Genomic DNA, 24,490 nt, shown 5'->3' with positions numbered 1-24,490 from the left:
TCTGCTGCTCCTTGCTCCCCACACTGTCTGATCTGGGGTCCCTCCCACAGGATACAGACCTTCACGGACTGCTCCAACACACGTCCTTCCCACCAGCTGCACTCCAAGTTCTTACTGCTCCAGCGTGAGTCCCCCCCAGACCGCAGTTCCTGCTAGAAAGCCTGCTCCTGCTTCAGCTCCTCTTACAAGCTGCAGTTACTGCCAGGAGCCTGCTCCTGCGGGGGCTCTCCACACTGCAGCCTCTTCCAGGCCACGTCCACCATGGGCTCTTCCAGGTGCTGCAGCGTGGAGATCTGCTCCACCATCATTCCCCACAGGCTGCAGGGGGACAGCCTGCAGCAGGGGCCTCGCCACAGGCCACAGAGGAACTGCTGCTGTGTGCCTGGAGCACCTCCTGCACTGACCTGGGGGGCTGCAGGGCTGCTTCTCTCTTCTCAATCCTCCCTCTCACAGAGGCTGTACAGCATTTTTATCCTTTCTTAAATATGTTAGTACAGAGATGCCACCAGCATTACTGATGGGCTCAGTTTTGGCCAGCAATGAGTGTTTTGGAGCTGGCTGGAACTGGCTCTAACACAGGGCACCTCCAGACTTCTACACAGAGGCCACCCCTGCAGCACCTCCACTACCAAAACCTTGACTTAGTTGTATATATCGGGTTTATCACAGAATCACAGAATCCTCTGGGTTGGAAGGGACCTTAAAGGTCACTCCAACTCCCCTGCGCTCTCTCCCAGTTCTTCATCTACCACGCGTGAACCAGAAAATGTTACTTCTCAAATGGTCTTAAATTATTGCTTGCTAATGCCCATGAGATTTTATATATACGTATATAGTATGTTTTCCTGTTTGAATTTCCATCAGTAAACGGCTGTTTTCATAGATGAACTATGAGGTATTCTTGACACAAGCTAGACTTACAAAGTGGGATAAGATCCTAAGTTTGAAAGCCCCTGTTGTAAATATATATATTCATACAGCTGTGAAAAGGATCATCATCTTTTCATAAGGCAGTCCATAGCTTCTCGTTTGAACAATTAGTTAGTATCAAGAGCACCAATAGAAGCAAGCGTCTATTAAGAGCGTAGTGAAAACACAGCAGCCATGAGGTAAGCTTTCATCTCACTGGAATAAGGAACATTTGTATCACGCAGAATACATACCACATTTTATTTATTTAATGCTCAAACATAAGATATAAAACTAAAGGATAGTCAAATTACTTATAATAATAATAATAATTGGTGAGATCCGGTGGGCTGGCATGACAGCCATGTCACGATGTCAGTAAGTTCAAGACAAAGTCAACTGTTTCTTGCCCCAGGAATTTCTTGTGGAAAACCATCACATTAGGTTGTTCCATGTGACTGCTCAAAGTTATGTTCTTCCAGTAGGTTGTGTTCCCACCCACAGGGCTCACCACTTCCCAGAGGACCACATTGATTTGCTGGGGATCACTTTATTTCCACTCACAGCAACTGGAATCAGTAGCTTCCTGTACTCCATCGGCAGGTAACGCTCTATCAGCACATGCAACGGCATCTTGTCTGTCACCAGCCTTTGTCTTTGTTCAAACAAACAAACAAAAAAAAAAAAACAGAGAAGAAACGGAATTGTTAGTGCTACCACTCAACATCAGAATAAAGTTTTTAAAGTTCTCTTGCACTGACATTTTCACATTTAATATCTGAAACGCACAGGCTATGGCTGCTTGTGACAGAAGAGCTATACGCTTCTACTTGCACACAGCCATCTCAGGTGATGGGTTAGGTGCCAATACCAGACTTGTTTACATAGGAAGTGGACCAGAAGAGTCACTGCAGAGCAGCTTCCCACAGCAGTGTTTTCCACAGTGCAAGTCTGCACATGGATCTAGAGCAGTTCATTACTTTTTAAATTCACAATCCACCTGGCAAGTGATAAGTTTTACTATTTAAGGACATGCACAGAATGACGCAACAGAAGCAAATATCCCATTTTCCAGCAGATTTTTATATGCGATTCCCAATTCAGAGGTGTTGGGCTCTTTTGTTGATGATGCATTTTCAAATCGTGTAGTTTTCTAGTACACCATTTAGCTGACTGCCTCCCAAAAAAATCTCCTAGTATCTCCTAGTTTCACAGAACGAGAAAAAAAAAAGCAGCCTTTATCCACATTTTCTTTCTGGAACAGAAATACTATTCTTATTCATGAACTGGCAACAGTTCCTGATCTCTTAATGATGCAGCAGAAAGACAAAAAAATGAAAAAGGCAGAATAACAAGAGAACAGAATCCTCAAACCTGGCCAACTAACTCATCACCCCTCTCAGCCTGTTCGAACTACTTTCAGCAAACACCTGTCAAGTGTGAAAATAAAATCTCTAGATTTGGACAGCAACAGATTATTATTCTTAAGCAGCAGCACCAGCTCCAGCTACACAAACCCAAGCAAAAGCATTGTCTTTAATCAGGTTACACCCTACAAAATCCCTCAAATGACTTTAAAGTAGCATCTGAAGGAAATCCTTCCAGTGGATACTCAGATGACTTTAAATGAGGAGTGTGAACTGATTCAGGCCTGAGAGTTTTACAGAGAGCTCCCCAAAAGAACAAATCCCTCATGTTTTGGTCACAAGACAAAGTAAGTCCAGTCGTGAGATGGGGGAGCTGAGGGAGCCCACGGGAAGAGCTGCAGTGAAGGGGTTCTGAGAACAACTCATGCAGGCTGCTGGCCACCACCCCTCGGAGGGTCCTGAAGTGGCAGTAAGGGAAATGCCAGTGTTAGAAGCCAGGCCAGAGCGCCCTTTTCCTGCTCTGATGAGGAGCTATCAGTTTGAAGCATAACTATTGGATTCTGCAGGAACAGAACAAGTGGGATTTTGTTCGGATGAGCAAGTCGAACAGCAGGGCATGTGCAAATGCTCATGATGTCAGTTGCAAGTGCTTTAGCAAAGCAATCCCCTGGGGATGCAAACAGTGCAGTGCAGCCCAACTTCTCACTTAACTGTTGTTACTCTCCTGCTTTTTCTACCTATACCACACACTTCTCAGCCTTAACTGTTGACCCTAGCACACATCCCCTTCCTCTTGCTACCTGTTTATCAGACTCCTGCACTTCCAACCCCTATTTTCTCCTGCCCCCTCCACCCCCTTCAGCTTAGAGTATAAAATCCCAAGTCCATAAATGCCCTTTCTGGCACAAAAAGTCAAGCTGCATCACGCAAAGCAAACCACAGGACACCACGCTTACTGCAGAAATACTGCTAACGCACAGCCAGGCAACGATGGTTTTACTGGGCTTACTTCTGTCACCACAGAACACCAGGATGGGTTAATGACACCCCTCCTTTACCTTCTCATAAGGAGTTCCAGGTCAGCCATCTCCACTGTCTTCCTCCCTGCATGGTGGGCGTAAACTTCCAGATCATCGCTTAGCTGCTTGAAGTATTTCTCACAACTGAAAGAGAATGGAGGACAGAAATAAAACCAGGCTGTGGGGGGGTACAAACACCAGCCACTCACTTCTGCGGGGCAAGTTAAACTGCAGCAACTCACTGTGCAGGTCACAGCCTGCCAGGGGAAAACTGGGGGAGAAGAACCACTCCAGCCCAGGGAATGAAGTTTGGCTTCTCAGCCTGGGCTTTCTGGACCACTGGTAACTGAAAATGGCAAGGAAGCTGTGAAACAGCTGCGTATTTGACAGCCAGAACCTTGCCCAGAATTCCCACATGCAAGAAAAGGAGTAAACAACTGGCAAATCAATGTTGAAGATGATGCTGTTAGGTTCTTACAGTGATGTGTTGGAACAATCCCCAGGTTTTACTCAGGAAGGTAACACGGTCTGTGGATTCAAAAAGCTGGGAAACCCTGGATGCAGATGTAACACTGCCCAGCTGCAACAGCTTCACCTCGCCCAGCCTGACACAGCGACCATTATCCTGAGCCATCCGGCTCACTGAGACCGCTAATGGTATCAGCGTGCTGTTAGGTAGAGAAGACTGTGAATTGTGCAGTTTGTACCCCTTTGGGGCACATGCTAGAAGCTTCTAGAAGGCAGCACTGTTCACCGATACCCACACAGCAGCCAAAAGCACCTACCACACTTCTGTCCTTGTTTTAATCACACCCCCTGGAGATTTCCCACTAGCTGAGCAGCAAAGGGTTTAGGGAGAGCTGTCAACTTATCAGGTCTCTGGATGAGTTTGTTATTTAAGGAGAGAAAAGGAAGTAAAACAGGACCAAGAAGAGAAGACGGAAGAAGAGTTTGCTGCTGCTTACCATTTTTCAATAATTTGGTAGGCATCTCTGGCCACCGGCATTTTTGCATAATGCCTAAATATCTGCTTTATGTAACTGCTTGCAAGTGCAGGCTCACGCTGCTTCTTTTGTGACTTTCGTGAGGTCTTTGGAACAGGTTTAGCCCGCTGTGGCTGCAGGGGAGACCTTTGATGGAAATTGAAAATTCACACATCAGATGAACAAACACGGCACTGGGCACAGGCAGAGAACACCGAGCTGAGCTTGGGCAAACCTTACGCTGAATTTGAAGGGGTTAAAAGAACTACCACAAGCTCTTAATTCTTTCTCCCTCCCAAACCCTCAAAACCCTGCCACCCACAGAGCACAGCCTTTGCAAACTGTTCACATGACATTACAGCCTTGGGAGAAGCAATTCAGGTTCAAGTTTTCCCAAGATTAGTGTGCTACCATAAATAGCCAGCAAGCTACAGTTCTCTCCAATACATAAATGCAACAGTGCTACAGCTCCCTGTATTTTTCACTCTCCAGGACAACACAAAGTTTGATGCAGATACAGAGGTGGCCTGTGGGTGCAGAAGGGAGATTCTGGTCTGCAGGGCATGCTCAACAATTCTTGGTGGTTGACAAGACTCAACAGAAGCTCTTCCTTTGATACAGTTTCCTTCCACAAAATGGGAAGTGTACAACTTTTACACTAATAGGAACGTTTTGTTTAGCCTGTATTTTTTTCTGTATTTTTTTTCCCCTTATGCAACTGTTTTCTGACCAAGTCCCAAATGAAACTTCTACTGTTTTCCAGTCTAAAATATATATAAATAAAATAATGTTTTTGATTATAGCAATAATTCAGCATATTCTACAAGCATCATTCATCTCTGTTCACAACAGCACAGGACAAAAGAATCTCATTTTATTGTTTATTACTTCAATAAATTGACTGCGACATGGGCTAGAATGTTTCTTCTGTTCCCTAGTATCTACTGTTATCGGATCTCCAGATGTCTTCACCAAATTTCTAGATAAAAGGCTGGCAAAGTTCTAACTATTTTAGAGTAACGAAGGCTAAAGGTTCACTTTCTGCCTCAAAGCAAACTTCATTTTACACTCATCACATGGCAGGTACATACAGCTTTGGGTTTCAGAAGTCAATACAAATGTGCCATTTAATGTGATCGTTGTAATGTAATCTATAATTCTCCCTCTCCTGCAAGGGCTTCTGCATCCCCTACTGAAGGGGCTAGCCTGCACCTCCTACTGTCTAGTGCTCCAAGGTAGCCTAGCAGCCAAAGAACTGCTAGGAAAAGGTTTTGGTATTCAGCTCAAAGAAGCATTAAATTATCCATTTATTCCAAAGCTTTGAGATCTGCTCTGTCAGAGTGCTCACATTTACCTGATAATTCTTTATCCTATCACTAAAGCCCTGGATGAACTAACAAATTCAGGACTGCTTAGTCCCAGCTACTGCTGATGAGGGACAAAACAACCAACAAAGCTGGGTTCTCCATGCAGGACAGTTGCTGGGAATGCAGATCTTTGGGCTCTCTCCTGCTACTTGCACCCCCAGATATGCTTTTACTGGGCCACTGCTGAAGGTTGCTTATACTTACTCAGGAGCAGCAGGCTTTGCAGAACGTGGAGTTGGCAGCAAGGGAAGTGGACGGTAGGCTGGGGCACGGACAAATGTGGGTGTCTTCATGGAACCCTCTAAGGAGAAAAAAGAAGTACCAGTTACTTGAGGAATTGACATCTATTTTCAGTGTTCCTGCAGCAAGCACCACTGCAGCAGACAGAAGTCTAGCCAGTTTTCTACATCTGCTCCGGTGCTTCTTCTGAAGAAATATTTCCATGTGCTGGAGGTACATGGAGCAAGATGCAGGGGCAAAGACTAGTTATGCTGAGGCTTCTGAAGTAAATTTTATGGCAAGAGTGAATAATTCCTCCCCCCCCCCCTTTTTTTCTTTCTCTCCTCCAATGAGACCTGGAAGATGCTACTCTTACCGTTCCATCCTGTCAGCACCACAAGGTTCTCTTCAGCATGATGGTTTCATCTCCCCATGCAGATGGGTTACAGATACACGCATTCACACTGCTGTAGACACGCTAAGAACACTCACAGCTTTCCTCATGCACGAGTGTACCGAATCAATTGTCATGTTCTTAATAAAGCTGAATTTCCCCACAATGCCTCAAATCCTAATTAGGATGCCCTTTAGCATTTTTCATTTCAGGGTATATTATATTTTGTAAGACTAAGACCAACCCCAAGCCACCGACACGTTCTGAGTATTCTCAGATGTGGCCTTAATTGAACTACATGTCCTTCTGAATAGCACAAACACTCCTGGGGCAATGAAGCAGGCTGATACAGTATCTAAGGAACTTTTACGAAACGTAATTCCTCTCAGCTTTGTGGAAAAATCAGTCTACTCTTCTGGTTATCTGGAAAGGAACTAGGTAACTACACAAACAGAACGGATTTCTAAATCACCTTTCAAATCCACAGTATCATAAACGGCTCTGAAAACAAGTTCTATGCTAAAAAAGTTTTTAGTGCAGCATGAAGATAGGAGTCAGGAAGGAAGAGATATCTTGCACTTTATCCTAAGACCATTTTGCACTCATTCTTGTACACTGTGTACGTTTCCACTATCATTATCTCAGAAGTACATGATTACCAACAGAGCACCAAGCCAGTAACAACCTACACTTCCCTCTGGCCCTCAAATACCAGCCAACAGCTTCCCCTGGACTATCCGATGGACTAAACAGTTGATCATGTTATTATTCCTTCAACTTGTTAGCAGATATCAGAGGGAAAAAAAAATCTTAGTTGCCTTCTGCTACTTTTGCAAAAGTTTTCCTACCTTCACTCTCCTGGCCTTCCATTTCAACTTCATCCTCAGTAGATTCTTCTTCAGGACCATCCAGTTGTCCCATGACAGCTCTGTCTTCTAGTAGTTCATCTGCTTGCTCAACAGCTTCTTCTAATGGCTTTGTCCCAGATTTTTCAGAGGAAAAAGCATGAGAATGCCTGCTCAAGCTTCCGGCTCTAGCACTTCTGGCCATCTCTGGTTCTGGATTTTTAAAACAGAAAAAAAATGCATCACTGTAACAAGTATCACATCCAAAATTTCAGGGCACTCATAAAAATGAAACCCATCTTCCCATTCCTGACAAGTTGCCACCTATTATATTCTATCGTCAAAGATTAGAATGTCAATATAGACATCTATATAGTCAATATACATGTAGACTCTTGGGAGATCTTGATTTGCCAACAAATTCAAAGGGGCTCCAAGTTTTAGCAATCTTTCCTTGACTCAAATTCCCACGAGTAAATTAAAGAAGCTTTCTGCAACTATGTGTTTCTAAATATTATTCCCAATAATATTTTGGCTTCCACTTGAGCAGTAACACAGTCTTTCAGCTGAAATGTCAAAATTAGTTGGATATTTTTCCAGCATTTAGCCCAGACTGTAGATTGCAGAGAGTTAACAAGTCTTTGTCCTAGTACTGATGCCAGTAACGCAGCTTTAGAGGTAATTTGATTGTTCTCACCAGGTTTGGCAGAGTCTTGGTGTTTAACACTGCCTTCTGCTACTACCTCTTCTTCTGGAGTCATAATTATCTGTGATTCTGCTCTTTCTGTCAGTTTCTTCTCTAAATGTTCAGAATATCCAGTATTTGTATGATGTTCCATAGCTAAAATAGGAAATACCATCATCAGTCTCACCCACAAAAAAAAAAAACAAAAAACTGAACGCTGGTGGTTGATTGTAACAATCACTAAAATTTACTTGATAAGTAAACTCATTAATAGCCATAAGGTATAAAAAAAAAAAAAAAGGGAGGCAGAAGCAGCTCCCTTCCAAAAACTGACAATGCACAACTTTTCCTGAGCTTGCCACCTACTCAGGGTACACACTAGATTCCGATGAAGGAAGCAAATTTACTTCACCGTAACCAGAGCTCCTCCAGATCTATCCTCTCTGTGTACTCTCACTTCTAGTGATTATGTGAAAGAACTTTTTTTCCTCTAAATCTAGCAATACCTCATGTTTGCACCCACATTCTCCTTCCCATTTTCAGCTACTGGGTATAGATGGCTAACCACATGCCCACTTTTTCTGAACGAACAATGGTGGAAGAGATACATCGCACTCCAAAGAAGAGAGCACTTAGCAGTGTTTTGACCATCCTTGACAATCCTCTAGAAGGCAGGATGAAGAGAAATAAAAGGACACGTGACATGCACGTCCTTAAAAACCTCAGCTACTGAAGTACTTCTTTACCCTACATACTTAAACTATCATCCACACCTATTACCCCGTAGCTCAATTCCAGCAGAAATACACACAAGTCATTACTTAGAAAAATCCTAGTAGGAACTCACTGAAGGATTTGGAAAGGTCAGCTAACCTCAAGGGTAGAGCCAGAAGCCATAAAAGTGGAGTTTTACCATCCTGTCTAGTGACTGGGAGGTTTCATGCTCAAAAGTACAAGTGCCAAGACCTTGGAAGCCCCAAGCCTTGGTGAAAAGGGCAAGGAAACTTGGCCACAGGCAGAGCAAAACTCAGCAACAGAAATCTTATTCACCAGAATATTGTCTCCCTACAGCAGCGTAGGGGAAAATCTTGCCTAAAGTTAACTAGCTTTGTGGGGAAAATGCAGAAACTCAACATTAAGACTGCCTGAAGCACACAGGCATCAGTGATACTCCTACATGACCAGACTACTGCAGGGATACAGCGCTGTAACAGGGAGTACCAGTTGCTATTGATATATTCATGTCTAGTTTTTACCAACTTCATCGGCTGTGCCTCGTAGCAATACCTCCTTTAGTTTGGTATAACCTGCCAGCTGTCTGTGCTCTTTGCTCTTCTCTAGTTTCTGCACTGACTGATCGTGGAGCTATTTGTTTCAATTTGTCTGTTGAATCATCTCCTCCACGCTTGCTCAAGGGTTTTCCTTTTAAACTTCTTCTATTTCACTCCCAGAGCGATTGTCTTTTTTCCAGGCGGAGAAGTCCTTATATTTTGGCATTCAATGTATAGAAACTGCTCCACACAATTATCATTATTGTTAATGGCAACTGTTTTTCTCTGCTCCTTCTCTAGTTCTGTTAAATCTGTTTTGAAATGTAGAGGTTAGAACTGCACATGGTGTTCAAAGGGAGAGCATGACAGTTGTTTCCATAGTGACACAGTGATGCCTACTATTTGTCATCTCTTCCTTTCATCATTTTTGTTATTTGCTTTTCTGACCAAACTCTTTTAAGCTGCCATTTGCAGAACTTTAACAATTCTGAGGTGACTTTCATCAATCTCAAGAGTCACATCCTGTTGAAACTTCACGCTTCAGAGATGCACCCAAGTAAAACTATAAAAAGGACAAAAGAATCAAAACTATAGACTGCCAATTTTATGCAACCATTATTTTAGAAATACAGAGTAACTGCTGCCTTAACGAACCTCTGCATGGCTGCCAAGTATTTACTGACTTTTTCTATGGCAGAAGGATTTCAAAGAAAACAGAATGTGCTTGTGAAAGCAAGCAACTTGCATGATTTTGTGGATGCCTCATCCCTGGAAGCGCTCAAGGCCAGGCTAAATGGGGCCTTGGCCAACCTGATCTAGTGGGTGGCATCCCAGCCCACGGCAGGGGTTTGGAGTTAGCTGACCTTTAAGGTCCCTTCCAACCCAAACCGTTCTATGAGTCTATGATTTGGTCTCTTCCAGGAACAAAAAGGTCAGTATGAGGCCCCACATCTTTGTGACAATCACTGTTCCTTACGGCAGGGCAGCCTTGAAGCCCTTGAAGAGAAAAACGTGCTGGTAGGTACTGGAGGAAAGTAAAGGCCAACATGGCTTAAAAAAATATAGCAAACATTAAAATGTGGACAAGCAAAAAGTGATTAGCTGGGCATATCCCTTGCCAAGAAAGAGTCAATTACCCTTTCTCCCTCCCTACAGGAAGATGAGCAGTGCCATGGAACTATACAAGAACACAAATTTACTCCATTTGCAGTCGCTGTGAACAAAACAAATACTGACAAAGGAGCAGATGAGTGAGACACAGCCTGCTTTTAGGAAGCTTGTCTGGAAATGCTCACAGTCTCTCTGATATGATTTGAATTAAATTATCTCTAGGGTCCACTGCATAATAAAGTCTTATTTCACTCTCCAAGTCACCGAAAACCACTTTTCTCTAATCAGACTGAAGTATTCCATTACTTTGCAACACTGGAAGCAATTCTTACCCTCTCTGGAAATCTCTTCCTGTTCTACTTCATTCACTGCATTAGCCATCTCTTCTTCTTTATCGCTTACATCTAGTTCTTCAATTATACGGGACACAACTTCTCGCAAAGACATGCTGAAAGATCTCCTAGGCTTTAGAATGACTGGGGATCTACTTGAACTTCTGGATGGCAAAGAGGAGCTCCACCTATTAATAGCTAGAAATTGAGAGCATTAATGCTGCCCCTGGTATTTTCTTACACTTTCATTTCTGGTCAATAAGAAAACAACCATGCAGAGAGAGGAATACACACAAAGAACTGCTCTTACTTTCCTCAAAACAGTTTCAAGAGTTTGCACTGTGTCTTAGGAATCAGCTGGAAAAGCCCTTGCAGGTACATTTTCAGATCATACTGAGGAGCAAGATGACATTAGCTACCTTTGGTAAAACAAGAGAAATATGTAATCATTAACTTTTGACATTAATGGCTTACAAACGCCAGCATCTTTTAGACACGCTCTCCTTCTCCCTCCTTTTCTTCTCCTTTAATCCAGTCCTGTTTCATGTCCTCCATGTGTTATCTATCCATTTGTCCTAAAAGTTCCTACCACTGGACTCTTCAGAGCAATTAGCCTTTTTCTGTTCATTTCTTCCCTTGTTCTTTCAAAACAACTTTTCCCACCAAGCTTGCCACAGGCAACCCTCCAGAAGCAAAGTACGGTGCAATAGTCCACCAGGACACCAGGCATTATTTAATGAATTCCTATGCTTCCAGTGGCAAGACCTGCACTCCTGGCTCAAGCAATACCAAACAAACAACTGTTCTTTAAATGCTGTTTATGTGGCCTGTGGGAAAGGAATTCACAGGTGGCTTTGCGCTGTTCCACATGTGCCTGAATTAGAGATAATGAGGAAATAAGCAGTAGAAACAAAAACTTGAGCATGGTCGAGATAAATTAACTTGGCTACAGTGTTAAAGATGAGCTTTGGGCAGTGGCCAATTGCTGGCTGGCTCCAGGCGTGTGTCAGAGGGTCTCTAACCGATTGTACGACCACTTTGGGCACGTGGACAGCACATGGGGTTACAGGGAAAGTATTTGTAGTGAAGGAAAATGGCAATAAAGGCCTTCTGTTCAAGAGCTATCAGGAGTTCATGTCTTTCATCCCTTCAGTGGCCCTTCTGACAAAGCATCATAAAAAAAGAAAGAGAAACATTAGCTGTCTGCACTTCAATCAAAACTTAGGATTTCCATGAAGAACTGCACACAGCTATTCATTACAGCAGACCTTGCCCTGGCTACCTGTACCAGGGTCACGGAGCAGAAAATGTCATGGGCCACACCTCGGGGTCTGCCCTGTGCAGAATGAGAAAAAGGCGCTCCCATTTACACAGTCAGAAGACAGCTCAGCAAAGAGAATTAAGACAATTAAGACAAAGGGAACGGTGCACCTCTCCTATGAGAAGGGGCTGAGAGAGCTGGGACTGCTCAGCCTGGAGAAGAGGAGGTTTGGGGAGATCTCACCAATGTCTGTAAATACCTGAAGGGAGGAGCGGGGAGGACAGAGCCAGGCTATTTTCAATGGCGCCCAGTGCCAGGGCAAAAGGTAGTGGGCACAAAGTGGAGTACAGGAGGTTCCTTCTAAATGTCAGCAAACACTTCTGTGCTGTGAAGGGAACCAAGCAGTGGCACGCGTTGTCCAGAGAGGCTGTGGAGTCTCCCTCCTTGGAGAGGTTCAACAGCCACCTGGACGTGGTCACTGGGCAACCTGCTCTGGGTGGCCCTGCTGGAGCAGGGTTGGCACCAGGTGGCCTCCAGAGGTCCCTGCCAGCCTCAACCACGCTGTGATTCTGCCGTTTCAGATAATACTTGCTACCCCCAGGTCGTAACGCATAGTACTCACTGCCAGCCACCTCTGCTGAAGCAGAAAGCTGTTCCACTGGCTCACTCTGCTGGGAATGGCCTTGCTCATCTTCTCCGTCGTTCACAGATGTTTCCTGAGATACATGAGCCATGTTGTCAACGTGTTCACCGTCATTTATTAATTCTTCCTCAGAGTATCTTCGGGTCCTTCCCTCATCTGTGCCCACACTGGATACCCGGCCCACAAGCCTTCCTTCCTCCTGAGTTGCATTAGAAATCTCGCTTCTCTGCACTGGGGTTTTTGATTCTGACAGCCGTGGTTCAAGAGCAGGAAGTTTCTTTTGGTTCTGTTCAACAGACTGAGGCTGAACAAAAAGCTCTGTGTTATTCAGCATGATTTCTGCATCGCTTGTCGCCGTGGCTGCTTCAATCATGGATGCAGTTTGCAATTCCACAAGATAGTTCTGTGCTGTTTAAAAAGTTTTAAAATAAGTTTTAATGTGAAAAACTGTTCGAGATCATAAGGACACACATTTAGTACCAGGACTTGCATAATTCAAAACCTGAGTTATTTAACAGATTTTCATTCATCCCCAACAGAAACTATAGGGCCACTGGAGAGTGATGATAACTTCCTCTACCAAACCATCTCCCCAGTACCCACAGTCACAAACACAAGCCCACACAGGAAACAATTTGTGTGGTGTTATTACCAAGCTGAGTGGAGCACATTAGAAGTGCATAGAATTGAAGAAGCTATGGGTGCAGAGCCTTGTTTTAACTCTTGCCTCCCAAATTACATTTGATTTCCATGAATATGTTAACAGCCTTTAAATCCTAAAATACAGATCACACTGCAGTAACTGCTTCTAGAAGTCACCATATATAAGGCCCTCCCTCCCAAAACAGAAATAACAGCACAAAAGAAACCTTTTCTCTGCATGTTCTGTTCCACTCCGCCTTCAAAAGCTGCAATGTCAATAGCTTTGCGATTCTTTGGCCTCCGTAATAAGCCTCTCTTTTCAACAGTGTCTGGTGCAAGCACGGAACCAAGTGACATGCGAAGAGATCTGTAAACAGGGGAAGGCGGAAATCATTTTCAAAACCTGCACCCTCCCCTTTTGCCCTCAGATTACAGACATAAGGCCACTAACAGCGAGACATTTTACAAACCCCTTAGCTAGGAAAAATTTCCCCCCCCAAACCCCTGGAGATTACACATTGGAATACCTGCTTAAAGAAGACTAATCTCATCACCTAACATCAGAATATTTATTACAGGAATCAGGAAACAGACTGGCTTTACAGCCTCCTACCCAGAGTGGACTGCAACAATATATCTGACCAAAGGCTCAGGAATCTTTAACAATCAAATAATTAAAAAGGCAAACACATATTTAAGAGTAAAGATGTCCTCTAGATAAGAGCAGGGAAGTAAAAGAAATTTAGTGCAAGTCTAAAAAGCTGCTGAGTATCAGTACTCACAGCAAACTACCACTAAGAACACAATGTAAACTTTGTGGTACAGGAACTAAGATAACAGCATAAAAAGCATGGGAAAGAACACATCTGAATGTACACATTTTGTACCTTAAACAGATTGGCCAGCTTAGCTATGTCTTGTCCCTCATCCTAGGCAGCCCAGTCAAAAAGAGGGTTCAGGGTAGAGAGGATTAAAAAACAGCAAGTACGGCGTGCAGCCTTATGAAACACCTTGCATGGGACCACAAGCAAAGGTTGCAGGGAGAAGCCAATTTTGAAATTTTGCCAACCATGTCTGGGATCTTTAGCATAGTAGAAGTGCAACAGAGGAGAAGAAATTCTCGACTTGCCCACAAGCCCTTTAAAGTCCAGGGAAGTTGGACTGAAGACTGCATCGATACAACTAATGCAGCAAATCAACTAACAGGTAGAGACACCATACTAAGGTAAACTATGCACTGACTTACTGTTAGAAACATGAGGAATAGAAGGAAAAAAAGGCGTGATCCTAGTCAGTAAAAAGAGGAAAGGCAGGAGCAACAGCAGCAATACAGGCTAGGCCAAGCTGGGCAAGCAGTACAGAGCCACAGTTTCAGAAAATCACAGGGCACATCATGTACCTCCTTCAAGTTTCATACCAGCGTGGAATACTAACACAGCTCTTCATTACAAATCCAGTTACCTATCATGTCGTTCACAGCTACAGAGGTGACGAATTAAGACAGCTGTAATTAGGACAGCCAGAAGTTAAGACATTCTGTTTTAAACTCACCGAGCCAAAGTGCTGTCCAGCGTTGAATGGGCTAAAACAAAGTTGGTAACGTATTATTTGAGAAATTACTAGCTACACAATGCTCTACAGAAATAACACAACAGATCTTCCTGTTTCTAGGAACAGTTATGACATAATTCTCAAAAGCTACATTTCAATGAGAACAGAATGAGACAATAGGTTCACTTTACAATTTCTTGTCTGCATTTCTGAATTACTCATTAAAATTCTAATAAGCAGTTTCTAAAAGGGTGATAAAACAAAGGCAATTTAGCCCAGCACATGCTCTCATACTCAGTAAAATTAATCTTACCACATTAATAGCAAGATGCTAGGGCCTCAATCACAACTCTTCAGCAACCCTTTATCTTCCATAATTAAGGAATCTGGAAACTTTAGAAATATAGCTAGCTACTCTGGATTGTCAGTGAAACTGTAGCTCAAACACGTTCAACCCACAAAGTCGCAAAAGCAGACCTAGACAGCAGTGGTCTTGCTCATACCAGAGCACATTGCCTCTGCTTTTTACAGAACTGCCCCATTTCTTAGCAATATAAAGATGTTTCAGAGCATGCATCAGGCTAAAGAAAGGTGAGTCAACTTTTTGAGCACAGGTGAGTCAGCGTGGGCTTTGGCTCCAGATTAAAACATCCAAATATAGGTGTCTGTGTGCCCATTATAGACAAACAATTAATCAAACGTAGGTGTCTACTCTGGGCTGGGCTCAATCACTCTCCACTGACTAAATCTCATTTAAAGTTTAAGAGCACTTTAGTTACCCAGTGTACCTGCAGACACACAGACTTAGGGGTGTGGAAATTGGAGCCGAATCTCACCCTTCAATTCTATTCCAGTTGCAACTGCCAACGGAATATGTAAACTCAAGTGATGTGTTTTACGTTTCTGTCTCTGGAACTAAAATGAAAGTGATATTCACCGTATTTACAAACTTGATATCAAGGGAAAACTTATTCCAATAAAAAATATCTATTTTTATAAAATTCCAAGTCGCTTTTTCCTCGGACACGGACTGAGTAACTTATTTGACAAAAAAAAAAAAAGAAATCAACAAAACCTATGTAGCATCTTCTATTTTTGATTTTCTGAAACTTTGTGGGGTGAGACTTCTACCTTTGGAGATGCTTCAAAACTCAAAGAGCACCAAGGTGGAAAAATGATCAAGAAGTCACATACAACTACAGAAGAGCCAATGATTTAGCTAAGAAAGAACTGTGTTACTTTCTCTACTATCCCCTTTGCAGATAATGCTGCAGTCTTGCTTCCAAACATCCAACCACTCAACGGAGAAGTTACTAAGAGCTGAACTGCAGTAGATGAAAACGAACTGACAGCAAACACAGCAGAAAGCAAGATAATTTCAGACTGTGGCCTTACCTTGATTCTGAGGAAGTCGCTTGTCTGCTGCTCTCTCAAATTCAGAAATGCTGAGTTTCTTTCTACTCCTAGTCATACGGAATGTACTGATAGATGTATCCTCAGGAACAATGTCTGGCAGTTGCAGTTCCACCCTACCAAAACAAACCAAGCCTTTAACAATGGACATAGTCATTTAGGTACCCTAGAAAGAGTGCATTACAGAGTAGATTCCCTGTAAAGCTGCTAAAAAAACAAATGGTAATTATTTGTCCTTGCTGCAGCAGAACTAAGGAACTAGTCAGACTACCTCAGCAAAGGCAGAAACATCTCATTCCCTCCTACCAAATCAAATTTCACAAAGTAAAAAAAATCAAAACTGAAGTGTATATTCAGAATGACAGGGCTGAGAAACTTCAAGCTAAAGGGGAAGATTGGCTCCCAACAAACTGCAGTTCTCTTCTGTTGACAGCACACAGCAGCAATTAAATTTGTCAAACTTTACGTTGTAAACAAAAAAGCCATAACCACAAAACATTCTGCATCACAAACACACTGGTGCATGGAAGAGATGCATTATATGCCAGTCAGGCACAGGATGGGGATCAGAAGTTTTCAGTTGTCTTGTTTTCCCCCATTACTGGGGAGTTCCAAGAATCCCCCCCATGAAGTTTGTCAGTGAATTGCTGCCAGCCTCTCACAGTGTCCTGCAGAACTACAGAGCAGCAATCCTCCTGCAGCCAAGAACGCACGTTTCAGAAGCAGCAGAATTCTGCATCCTTTGCTGTGACAAACATGTCTTTGATATAGCAAGACCAGTGAGGTGATGATCACAGAATCATAGAATCCCCTAGATTGGAAAAGACCTTCAAAAATCTAGAAGGAGCTGAAATAATATTGCTTCTCTTTTTGACTAAAGAAAAACAAGCTACCACACTTACAGAAAACTCAGACTTCCTCTATTAAAAGAGCAGAAAGACAGAAGTCTGCTTAATATTTTTACAGGACCTATTTAAAGTTGATTATTGTCAACACAAAAAGTTTAGTTATAAAAGCAAAGCAAAGGAAATCAAATTGTCTATAACAGGCTATTCAACTTTGTAGTAGCAAAAAGTTGGGACGAAGTGGCTAGAGCCACTAAAAAAGTTGGAAGTTTGGACAAAGTGGCTAAAACACGTCAAGATCTACCACCACTAGTGGCTTTCTTCTATTTAACAAAGCGGAATGGTCAGGCTTCTTAGTTCAACATATTAAAGGAAGCTAAACATGAAAACGGCAGCCGAACCTCAGGCAAACTTCACCTCCAAACCACCCTACAGAAGATCAAGTAACCCCTAGCAGCCCAGTACAAGAACAGTCAAGAAGAATTAACACTATAAAAAGCAACAGCAACCTGTTTTCTGAATACTAGACGTGGCAACCACTCATTCCCACGTTACTCCCCAGCACATAGCCTGTAACCTTGCAAACAGGTAAGAACATCTATTTTTTTTTTTTTTTTTTACAGATTACTGTTAGAGATAACTAAAACAAACAGACTTCCATTTGGAATCTTACTGTATCCAGCACTTCCACTGGAAAACACTATTAAGAGTCTGTATTTAAAAAGAAGGATTAGGTACTTACATGCTGGAAGTCCTCCGGGATGAGGGTTCTGATGGAGCATCTTCTGTTTCTTTGTGGTCAGCTATCGGAGGTGCTAGAGGCGAGACTTGTGGTTCTGCGAACAAATCAAAGCATTTTTTCCACAACCCAATCTAACAAGAATATCAAAAAGCAGCTGTTGTGGTTTATCCCGCCCAGCAGCTCAGCACCACACTGCCCTTCGCTCCCCCCCAACCCCCCCGAGCACTACTCACGGTTGCGGATGACCCTGCGCAGCAGCGCCCTCGGCGTGTCATTATCCACATCGGGGAAGGCGGCGGGCTGCTGCCTCAGCAGGGCCCTTCTGGCGGCGGCGGCGACGACAACCCTCCCGGAGCCGGACCCGCTCTGAGGGCACACAGCGGGGACACCTCAGAGCCGTGCCACGACCCCACCCTCACCACCAATCCCCCCGCCACCGCCTTACCCGAGGCCGGTCCCCGAGGCTGCGCCTCAGGCTGCGCCTGGACTCGCGCCGCGCCCTGACGCCGTCCATAACGCCCGGTAACGGCAACGGCCCCAGTAACGGTAACGGTCACCGGTAACGGCCCCGTCACCGCTAACGGCCGCTCCCGCCTCCCGCCGAGCCACCTCTCGCGAGCGCGCGGCGCCTCACGGGAGGCTGAGGGCGGGAGGAGGCGGGCCCCGCCGCAAAGCCCCCTGGGAGCTGTAGTCCCTGTGCGCAGCGCATTGTGGGGCGCGTAGTTCCGGCGCGGCGACGCCGAGCAGCGGCGGGGCTCGGCCACCCGCCCGCCCGCCCGTTGGGCGCGGTGCATTGTGGGCCGCGTAGTTCCGGTGCGGCCTCGGCGGGCGGCGGGCGGCGAGAGGCCGCGGTTGGCCTTGTGGGAGCTGTAGTTCGGGCGGCGGCCCGCGCCCGCTCTCCCCCGCCGCCGGGGCCTGCCGCGGCCGCCCCCCCGGCCCGGCCCGTTCCCCCCTCTCTCACCTCACCTCACCCCCGGAGGCCCGGCGAGGCGCGGGGCCCGGCCTCTCGCCATGCCGGGCTTCACCTGCTGCGTGCCGGGCTGCTACAACAACTCGCACCGCGACAAGGCGCTGCACTTCTACACCTTCCCCAAGGACGAGGAGCTGCGGCGCCTCTGGCTGAAGAACGTGTCCCGGGCGGGCGTCAGCGGCTGCTTCAGCACCTTCCAGCCCACCACCGGCCACCGCGTCTGCAGCGAGCACTTCCAGGGCGGCCGCAAGTCCTACCTGGTGCGGGTGCCCACCATCTTCCCCCTGCGCGGCGTCAACGAGCGCAAGGTGGCGCGGGCCGCACGCCGCCCCCGCCCCGCTGCCGCCGCCGCTGCCGCCGCTGCGGCCGCCGCCGCCGCCGCCGCTCAGGGCCCCGGCCCAGCCGCCGAGGCCCCGGCAGGGGGCGCGGCCGAGGACGTGAAGCCCATCGACCTGACGGTGCAGGTGGAGCTGGGGGCCGCGGCGGTGGTAGCCGGGCCCGGGCCCGGGAGGCTGCCGGTGGCGGTAGGGGTAGGGGAGGAAGGTGCGTTGGAAGGAGGCCCCCCGGACCACTCGTACTCGCTGTCGTCGGGCACCACGTCGGAGGAGCTGCTGAGGAAGCTCAACGAGCAGCGCGACATCATCGCGCTGCTGGAGGTGAAGATGAAGGAGATGAAGGGCAGCATCCGCCGCCTGCGCCTGGCCGAGGCCCAGCTCCGTGAGGAGATCCGCGAGAAGGACCGGCTGCTCCACGCCGCCAGCGCCGGGGCCCGCAAACGCCACGGCCTCTGAGGGCAGGGGGCTCCCCGGCCCGGCCCGGGGCTCCCCGGCATGGCAGAGCCTCGGATGGACAGAGTGGAGACGGGCCCGGCTGTGTCCCCACTGCCCCGGGCTCTCCCTGCCCGGTTCCCCCCGCCCCGCCGCCGCCGAAGCCGCCCCCACGGAGCCCGGCCCTTGCTGTCGGATCTGACTGCTGCCGAGGAGCTGCCGAGCCCCGTTGTGAACGCGGTGCTCCCCCGGAGCTAACGCTGCCTGCACCGGGCCCTCCAGCATCCCCCGTGGGCTTGGCAGCGGTGGAAAGAAAGCATTTGTTGTGGTTTAAGGTAGAAGGGACCCCGTGTCACCACTAAGTGGATGGAGGGGATCGGTTTTCAGCAAATAAACTGGCTCCTGTGCTCGGTGAGGTAACAGGAACACTACCCCCTGGAGAAGGCCTGTCTGAAAGCATGGTTGGCACTATACCCGTCATAGGAATGAACAACAATGTTTTGCTTGGCCTCGCTTAGCAGAGGCACGAGGAAAGCTTTAGAAACCCTCTCAGGGTGATGTGTTTCTTCAGTAAATTACTGATGCCATAAAAGACTGCCGTTTCTAGTGTGAAAGAATCCCTGAGTTAAAGAGTGCTCTTGTACTATGTAGTTTTTGCTTTCTCTGCAGTACATACGTATTTGTTACAGATGTCTCGATGCTCTCAACACTAGCAAGGATTGCGGTCTGGTACAAAGAACCTGGTGGCATTTGACGGCTGTAGTTTATCTCGTTGGCTTCAGAACTCTCTCTCGTGAACCAGAGGCTTTGTAACGTGTTGGCATTTAAATCCTTGGCTTTCGTTCAGCGAACTGGGATGAAGCAGAAGCGAAGCAAATTTATCTGCAGTGGTTGCAAACCCTTGCTGTCTAATCCTAACCTAGTTGGCATGACTAATAATCTGTACCTTAGGCAAGACCTTACTGAAACGTGCTTGTGTGTTCTAAACCGAGATGTAAGAGTATTGTAACAAATCGACGTGGAATGATTGTGTAGTTTCTGTTTCTAGCCAGCGTTAGTCCCCTCACTTGCAGCGGCAGGAAACCAAATCAAAGTTGGCTAGAAAGCTGGTGGAGTGAGGGTAGCAAGGTTACTGCCTTGGCCTGAGCACGGATTCATGGATTAGCCAGCGGAACGGATACGTCGGTGCTCTCCAGGAGGAGGGCATCTGGCGCGCCTCCGTGGCTCTGTCTCCGTGCGTGCTTGGGGGGCAGTGATGTGTGTTGAAAACAAAAGGCAGTTCACCACAGTGTGCCCATAATTCCTTCTGAGGGAATGCCCAGACGGCTTCTGGGTCTGCGAGATCTTCTTCCTCCTGTACTCAGAATGTGTTACGCTCGGTAGGTCGGGATGTCAATTTTACTAAATTTTATATAAGTATTTTCTAAATGTAAAAAGTATCTTTAGTTTGAAAAATATTGTAATCTTTGTAACACTGGCTAACATAGCTTTACAACTGTCCGTTTCGATGCTCTCTGTATGAGTGAACAAAAGGGCACATTGGCGTTTGGTAGCTGGAGGTTTCTCTATCGATCATGTAGCCAGTTCAGCTAAAGGCATTGGTTGTCAGAGCCTGCTATGTGATGCATGGGTCATTTCGTTATTAACGTGTGTACTGAGTTGGATGGTTGACCGTGAGGATACTACAGGTCTATTCATGTACTAAGTATTTCCCGTTATTTCATTTTAATTTATTTTCTCCAATCTGATATGTAGCTCGAACTTCAGCTCTGTGGTGTACTGGTTTTCCTGCAAGTCAAGTAAGCGGCAAGATTTTTTTTTGTTTGCTTTTTTTTTTTTTTTTGTAGGGAAAGCAGATACCTGCTCCACCACCTGATTTAGCATATGGAATTGGTCCAGCAGATCTATGCTCCCATGAAGACAATAGGCAGCACAACGTCTCTCCTTACGAACGAGACCACTTGTGCATCCTAGCTTCTTGAGAACGTGCGTGTTGTAACAGTCATGGTACTTTTTTTTTTTACCATTGGAATGCACTTCAGGATGTTCAGCCATTTGGCCTGCTGGACTGGTTAACTGCTGGACTGTCTGACTTCTCCAGGTTACACTGAGGTGCTAACATGCTTAATTTTAATAAAGTATATTTTGTTTTGTTATGTTTCCTGCTTTCATGCTCTGTAATTGTGAAGGGTTCTCAGAGGGGTTGTTCCTGCAATTGGACAGCTATCGTTCAGTGTGTTGCAATGTGTTCTGTCCAAAGTAGCAAAATGTCCTTCTGTTTAACCAAAGGAACTCTCTAATTTCCCGTGAATAACAATCCATTTAAAAAATTAACATTGCATTTTTGTTGGCAGTAGTAGTTCTCCAGCATCCTCATCTCCGGACATCAAGTTTCCTTTTAAATACTGACTCACTGCTTCCACCCTCTCAGTGGGGGTCAGGTTTTATCAACATGATAGTTTTGATTTGCTAAACATTAATTTCAGAGGCTGACGTACCAAATGAAATTAAAACAGGACATCTGCAGCTAGGCTGACTGGATTTCTGAAGGGTTTTGGTGGCTGCAGCTTGACTTCTCTTTCGGAATGGTTTTTATTCCTCAGGAACTCCACAGCTGCAGCAGCCCAGAGTTCAATTCACGTAGGGTAAGGAAGAGGAGTTTGAGGTCTGTTCAGTGTAATCGTGTGCCTGTCTCCTCGGGACTGGAGCTGTTCTGATGAGCGAACAGCTACTAGGACAACAAACAGCCTCTAAATAGTCAGGAACGATCCGAGCAGCCAGAGCTGACTTCCACGCAGTGCTTCCAGCAGAGGGACAACACGAGGCTCACGCGCCACACGTGGCTGAGGAAGGGGAGAGCGTGGCCTCCTGAAAACCAGCCCACCGTAGCATGCAGGGACGAGCTAGCGTGTAGCATCTGCAATAGAAATGTGTGATTCTACTTCCCACAGTTCCTAATTGCAGATTACTTAGAGGTATTAGTGTTGAATAAGTGTAAAGGACAATTAGAGCTGGTGTTTCACACATCCCTTTCTTGGGTTGAACTAGAAACATTAAGTGACAAAAGCAACAATTTTTCCTCGTGCATACTTTCCACCATTTACTGCTAAATTAAGGTAAGTGAGCAACAGCACGGGCAGTGAATTAGGAGGCTATTTCTGTAGGAAGGTATCTTAGTATGAAAACAAATAAACTGTTACTGTTCAACACAAATGCTTTTTCTTCCATTTTAACTCCTCACCTTTCTGCATCCTGGATTCTGATCTGGCACGTACCCTCCCAGAATTCTTCAGCCAGCACCAACTGCCTCTGGTTGGTACATTCCTGTGTGTGGGACTCGATGTTTAGTTAGAATGGCTTTTATTGTTCTAACAAAAAAAATTAATTTAATCTCCAGAACTAAACAGGAGAAAGACACAAAGAAGTTTCTTTCCAATGCAAAACTCTCTCTCCTGTAGATGAAATCCTAACCAACCTCTCTCTTAAGTGCATGAACAAGGCTTGCTCAATTCACCTATATTTCAAAGAGCAGTATCGCTCCCATTAAGTTGTTGGATATAAGGTTGTTTTCATGACTTCTGACACAGCATCTTGCAAGGTGGGTTCCTCCACAAAGAATATTCTCCAGTGCTCTGTTCAAACCATTTATCTGTGTTACCTGCTGCCTCTGCTCACAGTCCTGCCCTCCATTCCTCCATTCCTTGTGTGACCTGAGCCCTGACGTGTCAAGGACTCAACAGGGCAGAAGTTACTGGGCCAATGAACGTCATTATGCAGAGGCTGGAGGCTCCCCTGGGAATTGGTGTTCTAGAAAGCATGGACTGATAGGCTGGGTGGTGAATATTACTCTGATACAGCCTCAGACTTCCCTGTTCTCTGTACTGAGAGAACAGATAAAATTCTGGGCTAGATCAGGGCAAAATTGAAAGAGAAAGAAAGTACCAACAATTTCCAAATTTCCACTCCTTGACCTTTTCCTTCTCAGCATCTCACCACAACCCCTCTTTTCTGTCATGGCTGGGAATTTGAGGTCTGTTTGTGGGGCACCCCCCTCCGGTACAGGCTGGCTGCCCTTGCTACTCTTGACCAGAGCCCAGGCAGTCCGAAAGGTTCCTGGTATCGTTCCCAGATCCAGGCAGCAGCAGCCTCCCAGGACCAAAGGAGGTATCTAAAGCTTTCACTTCCATCCTGAGCATAACAAAGGAGCACTCCTAGGGTCCTTTCCAGCCTGGGGCAGGTCGCGAACTCAGCATTGCCTAAAGCCTGGGTAAGAAGCTGCCAAGGATAATCTGTCAGGGTGAGTGCTGCCCAGCCAAACGCATGCCTTTGTTGTGCACTTCACAGAACAGTCTGGTCTTCATTGTTGTGTGTATTCTAGTTTTTAGACTGCGAATTTTCTAGGGTAAAATTTCTTGCTTATCCACTTCCATACAGCATGCAGCAAATCAGGGCTCTGATGCTAAAAATGATTTAGAAACAGCTCTCATGCACGCTAAAATCCAGTTACTTCCTTTATCAGCGTGATCCATCCAGCTCTCAGTGTCCTGTTTCTACTTTTCCCCCCAAATCATATTGCAATTCACCTTCAAATTCTTGTTGTGTCTGTCTTTCAAATATTAAAAACTACATTAAACTGAGCAGAAAGGAGCTACCATAGATGGACCAGCACATCCTAAGAGATACACATTTCACTGTCATGGCTACTACAGGAACAGTAGAAGGAAAATCCATACTGTGTTATCACAAGGCCTGCAAGTTCCAGACTGGGCCCTGCATTTGGAACTGACTCAACAACAGAACAGAGAGAAAAAAAATCACCTATTTGTTGTGTAGTTATTTGTCTGTTGGACTCCACTAGTGAAGTATCTGCTTCTGTGTTCACCGTTTCCAGCTCACGTGGGGGAAGAAGCCATGAGGCAGAGACAGGCACAGTTGCTGGTACTCTACAGGTACCTTAAGGGAAGCTGTAGCGAGGTAGGGGTTGGTCTGTTCTCCCATGTGCCTGGTGACAGGATGAGGGGGAATGGGCTAAAGTTGTGCCAGGGGAGATTTAGGCTGGATATTAGGAAGAACTTCTTTACTAAAAGGGTTGTTAGACATTGGGATGGGCTGCCCAGGGAAGTGGTGGAGTCACCATCCCTGGAGGTCTTTAGAA

At 45.8% G+C, this 24,490-nt stretch overlaps 2 protein-coding genes across 4 annotated transcripts; one reads left to right on the top strand and one right to left on the bottom strand.

Moving 5' to 3' along the window:
* Positions 1–1,146: 1,146 nt before the first annotated feature.
* On the bottom strand, positions 1,147–18,158 carry CENPT (centromere protein T). 3 transcript variants are annotated; one of them, XM_032195534.1, is made up of 14 exons: positions 18,044–18,158; positions 17,832–17,964; positions 17,599–17,692; positions 15,994–16,127; positions 14,599–14,629; positions 13,275–13,414; positions 12,385–12,813; positions 10,502–10,699; positions 7,801–7,944; positions 7,107–7,316; positions 5,850–5,946; positions 4,261–4,425; positions 3,335–3,439; positions 1,147–1,564 (listed from the first exon to the last, which is right to left on the bottom strand). In XM_032195534.1, the coding sequence occupies exons 1-14, from the start codon at positions 18,110–18,112 to the stop codon at positions 1,417–1,419; spliced, it is 2,097 nt and encodes a 698-aa protein (XP_032051425.1). In that variant the 5' UTR covers positions 18,113–18,158; the 3' UTR covers positions 1,147–1,416. The 3 variants fall into 3 exon arrangements, with proteins under 3 accessions (XP_032051425.1, XP_032051426.1, XP_032051427.1); XM_032195535.1 differs by lacking the exon at positions 10,502–10,699 and having other exon boundaries at positions 18,044–18,156; XM_032195536.1 differs by lacking the exons at positions 14,599–14,629; positions 15,994–16,127; positions 17,599–17,692; positions 17,832–17,964; positions 18,044–18,158 and adding an exon at positions 13,935–14,032.
* Positions 18,159–18,585: 427 nt separating this feature from the next.
* On the top strand, positions 18,586–21,138 carry THAP11 (THAP domain containing 11). The gene has a single exon (XM_032195537.1). The coding sequence runs from the start codon at positions 18,610–18,612 to the stop codon at positions 19,357–19,359; it is 750 nt and encodes a 249-aa protein (XP_032051428.1). The 5' UTR covers positions 18,586–18,609; the 3' UTR covers positions 19,360–21,138.
* The last annotated feature ends 3,352 nt before the right edge of the window (positions 21,139–24,490 follow it).

The sequence above is a fragment of the Aythya fuligula genome, chromosome 12, assembly GCF_009819795.1.
Source record: "Aythya fuligula isolate bAytFul2 chromosome 12, bAytFul2.pri, whole genome shotgun sequence".
NCBI lineage: Eukaryota > Metazoa > Chordata > Aves > Anseriformes > Anatidae > Aythya > Aythya fuligula.
This window is presented reverse-complemented; position numbering and strand designations above follow the sequence as displayed.

Excerpts from the sequence above, each read along its gene's own strand:
- CENPT (XM_032195534.1), bottom strand. The coding sequence starts at position 18,112 with ATGGACGGCGTCAGGGCGCGGCGCGAGTCCAGGCGCAGCCTGAGGCGC. Across the intron at positions 17,693-17,831 it reads GCGCAGGGTCATCCGCAACC|AACCACAAGTCTCGCCTCTA; the intron begins GTGAGTAGTGCT and ends ATTTGTTCGCAG. Across the intron at positions 13,415-14,598 it reads CTGGACAGCACTTTGGCTCG|ATCTCTTCGCATGTCACTTG; the intron begins GTGAGTTTAAAA and ends CCCTGTTTACAG.
- THAP11 (XM_032195537.1), top strand. The coding sequence starts at position 18,610 with ATGCCGGGCTTCACCTGCTGCGTGCCGGGCTGCTACAACAACTCGCAC.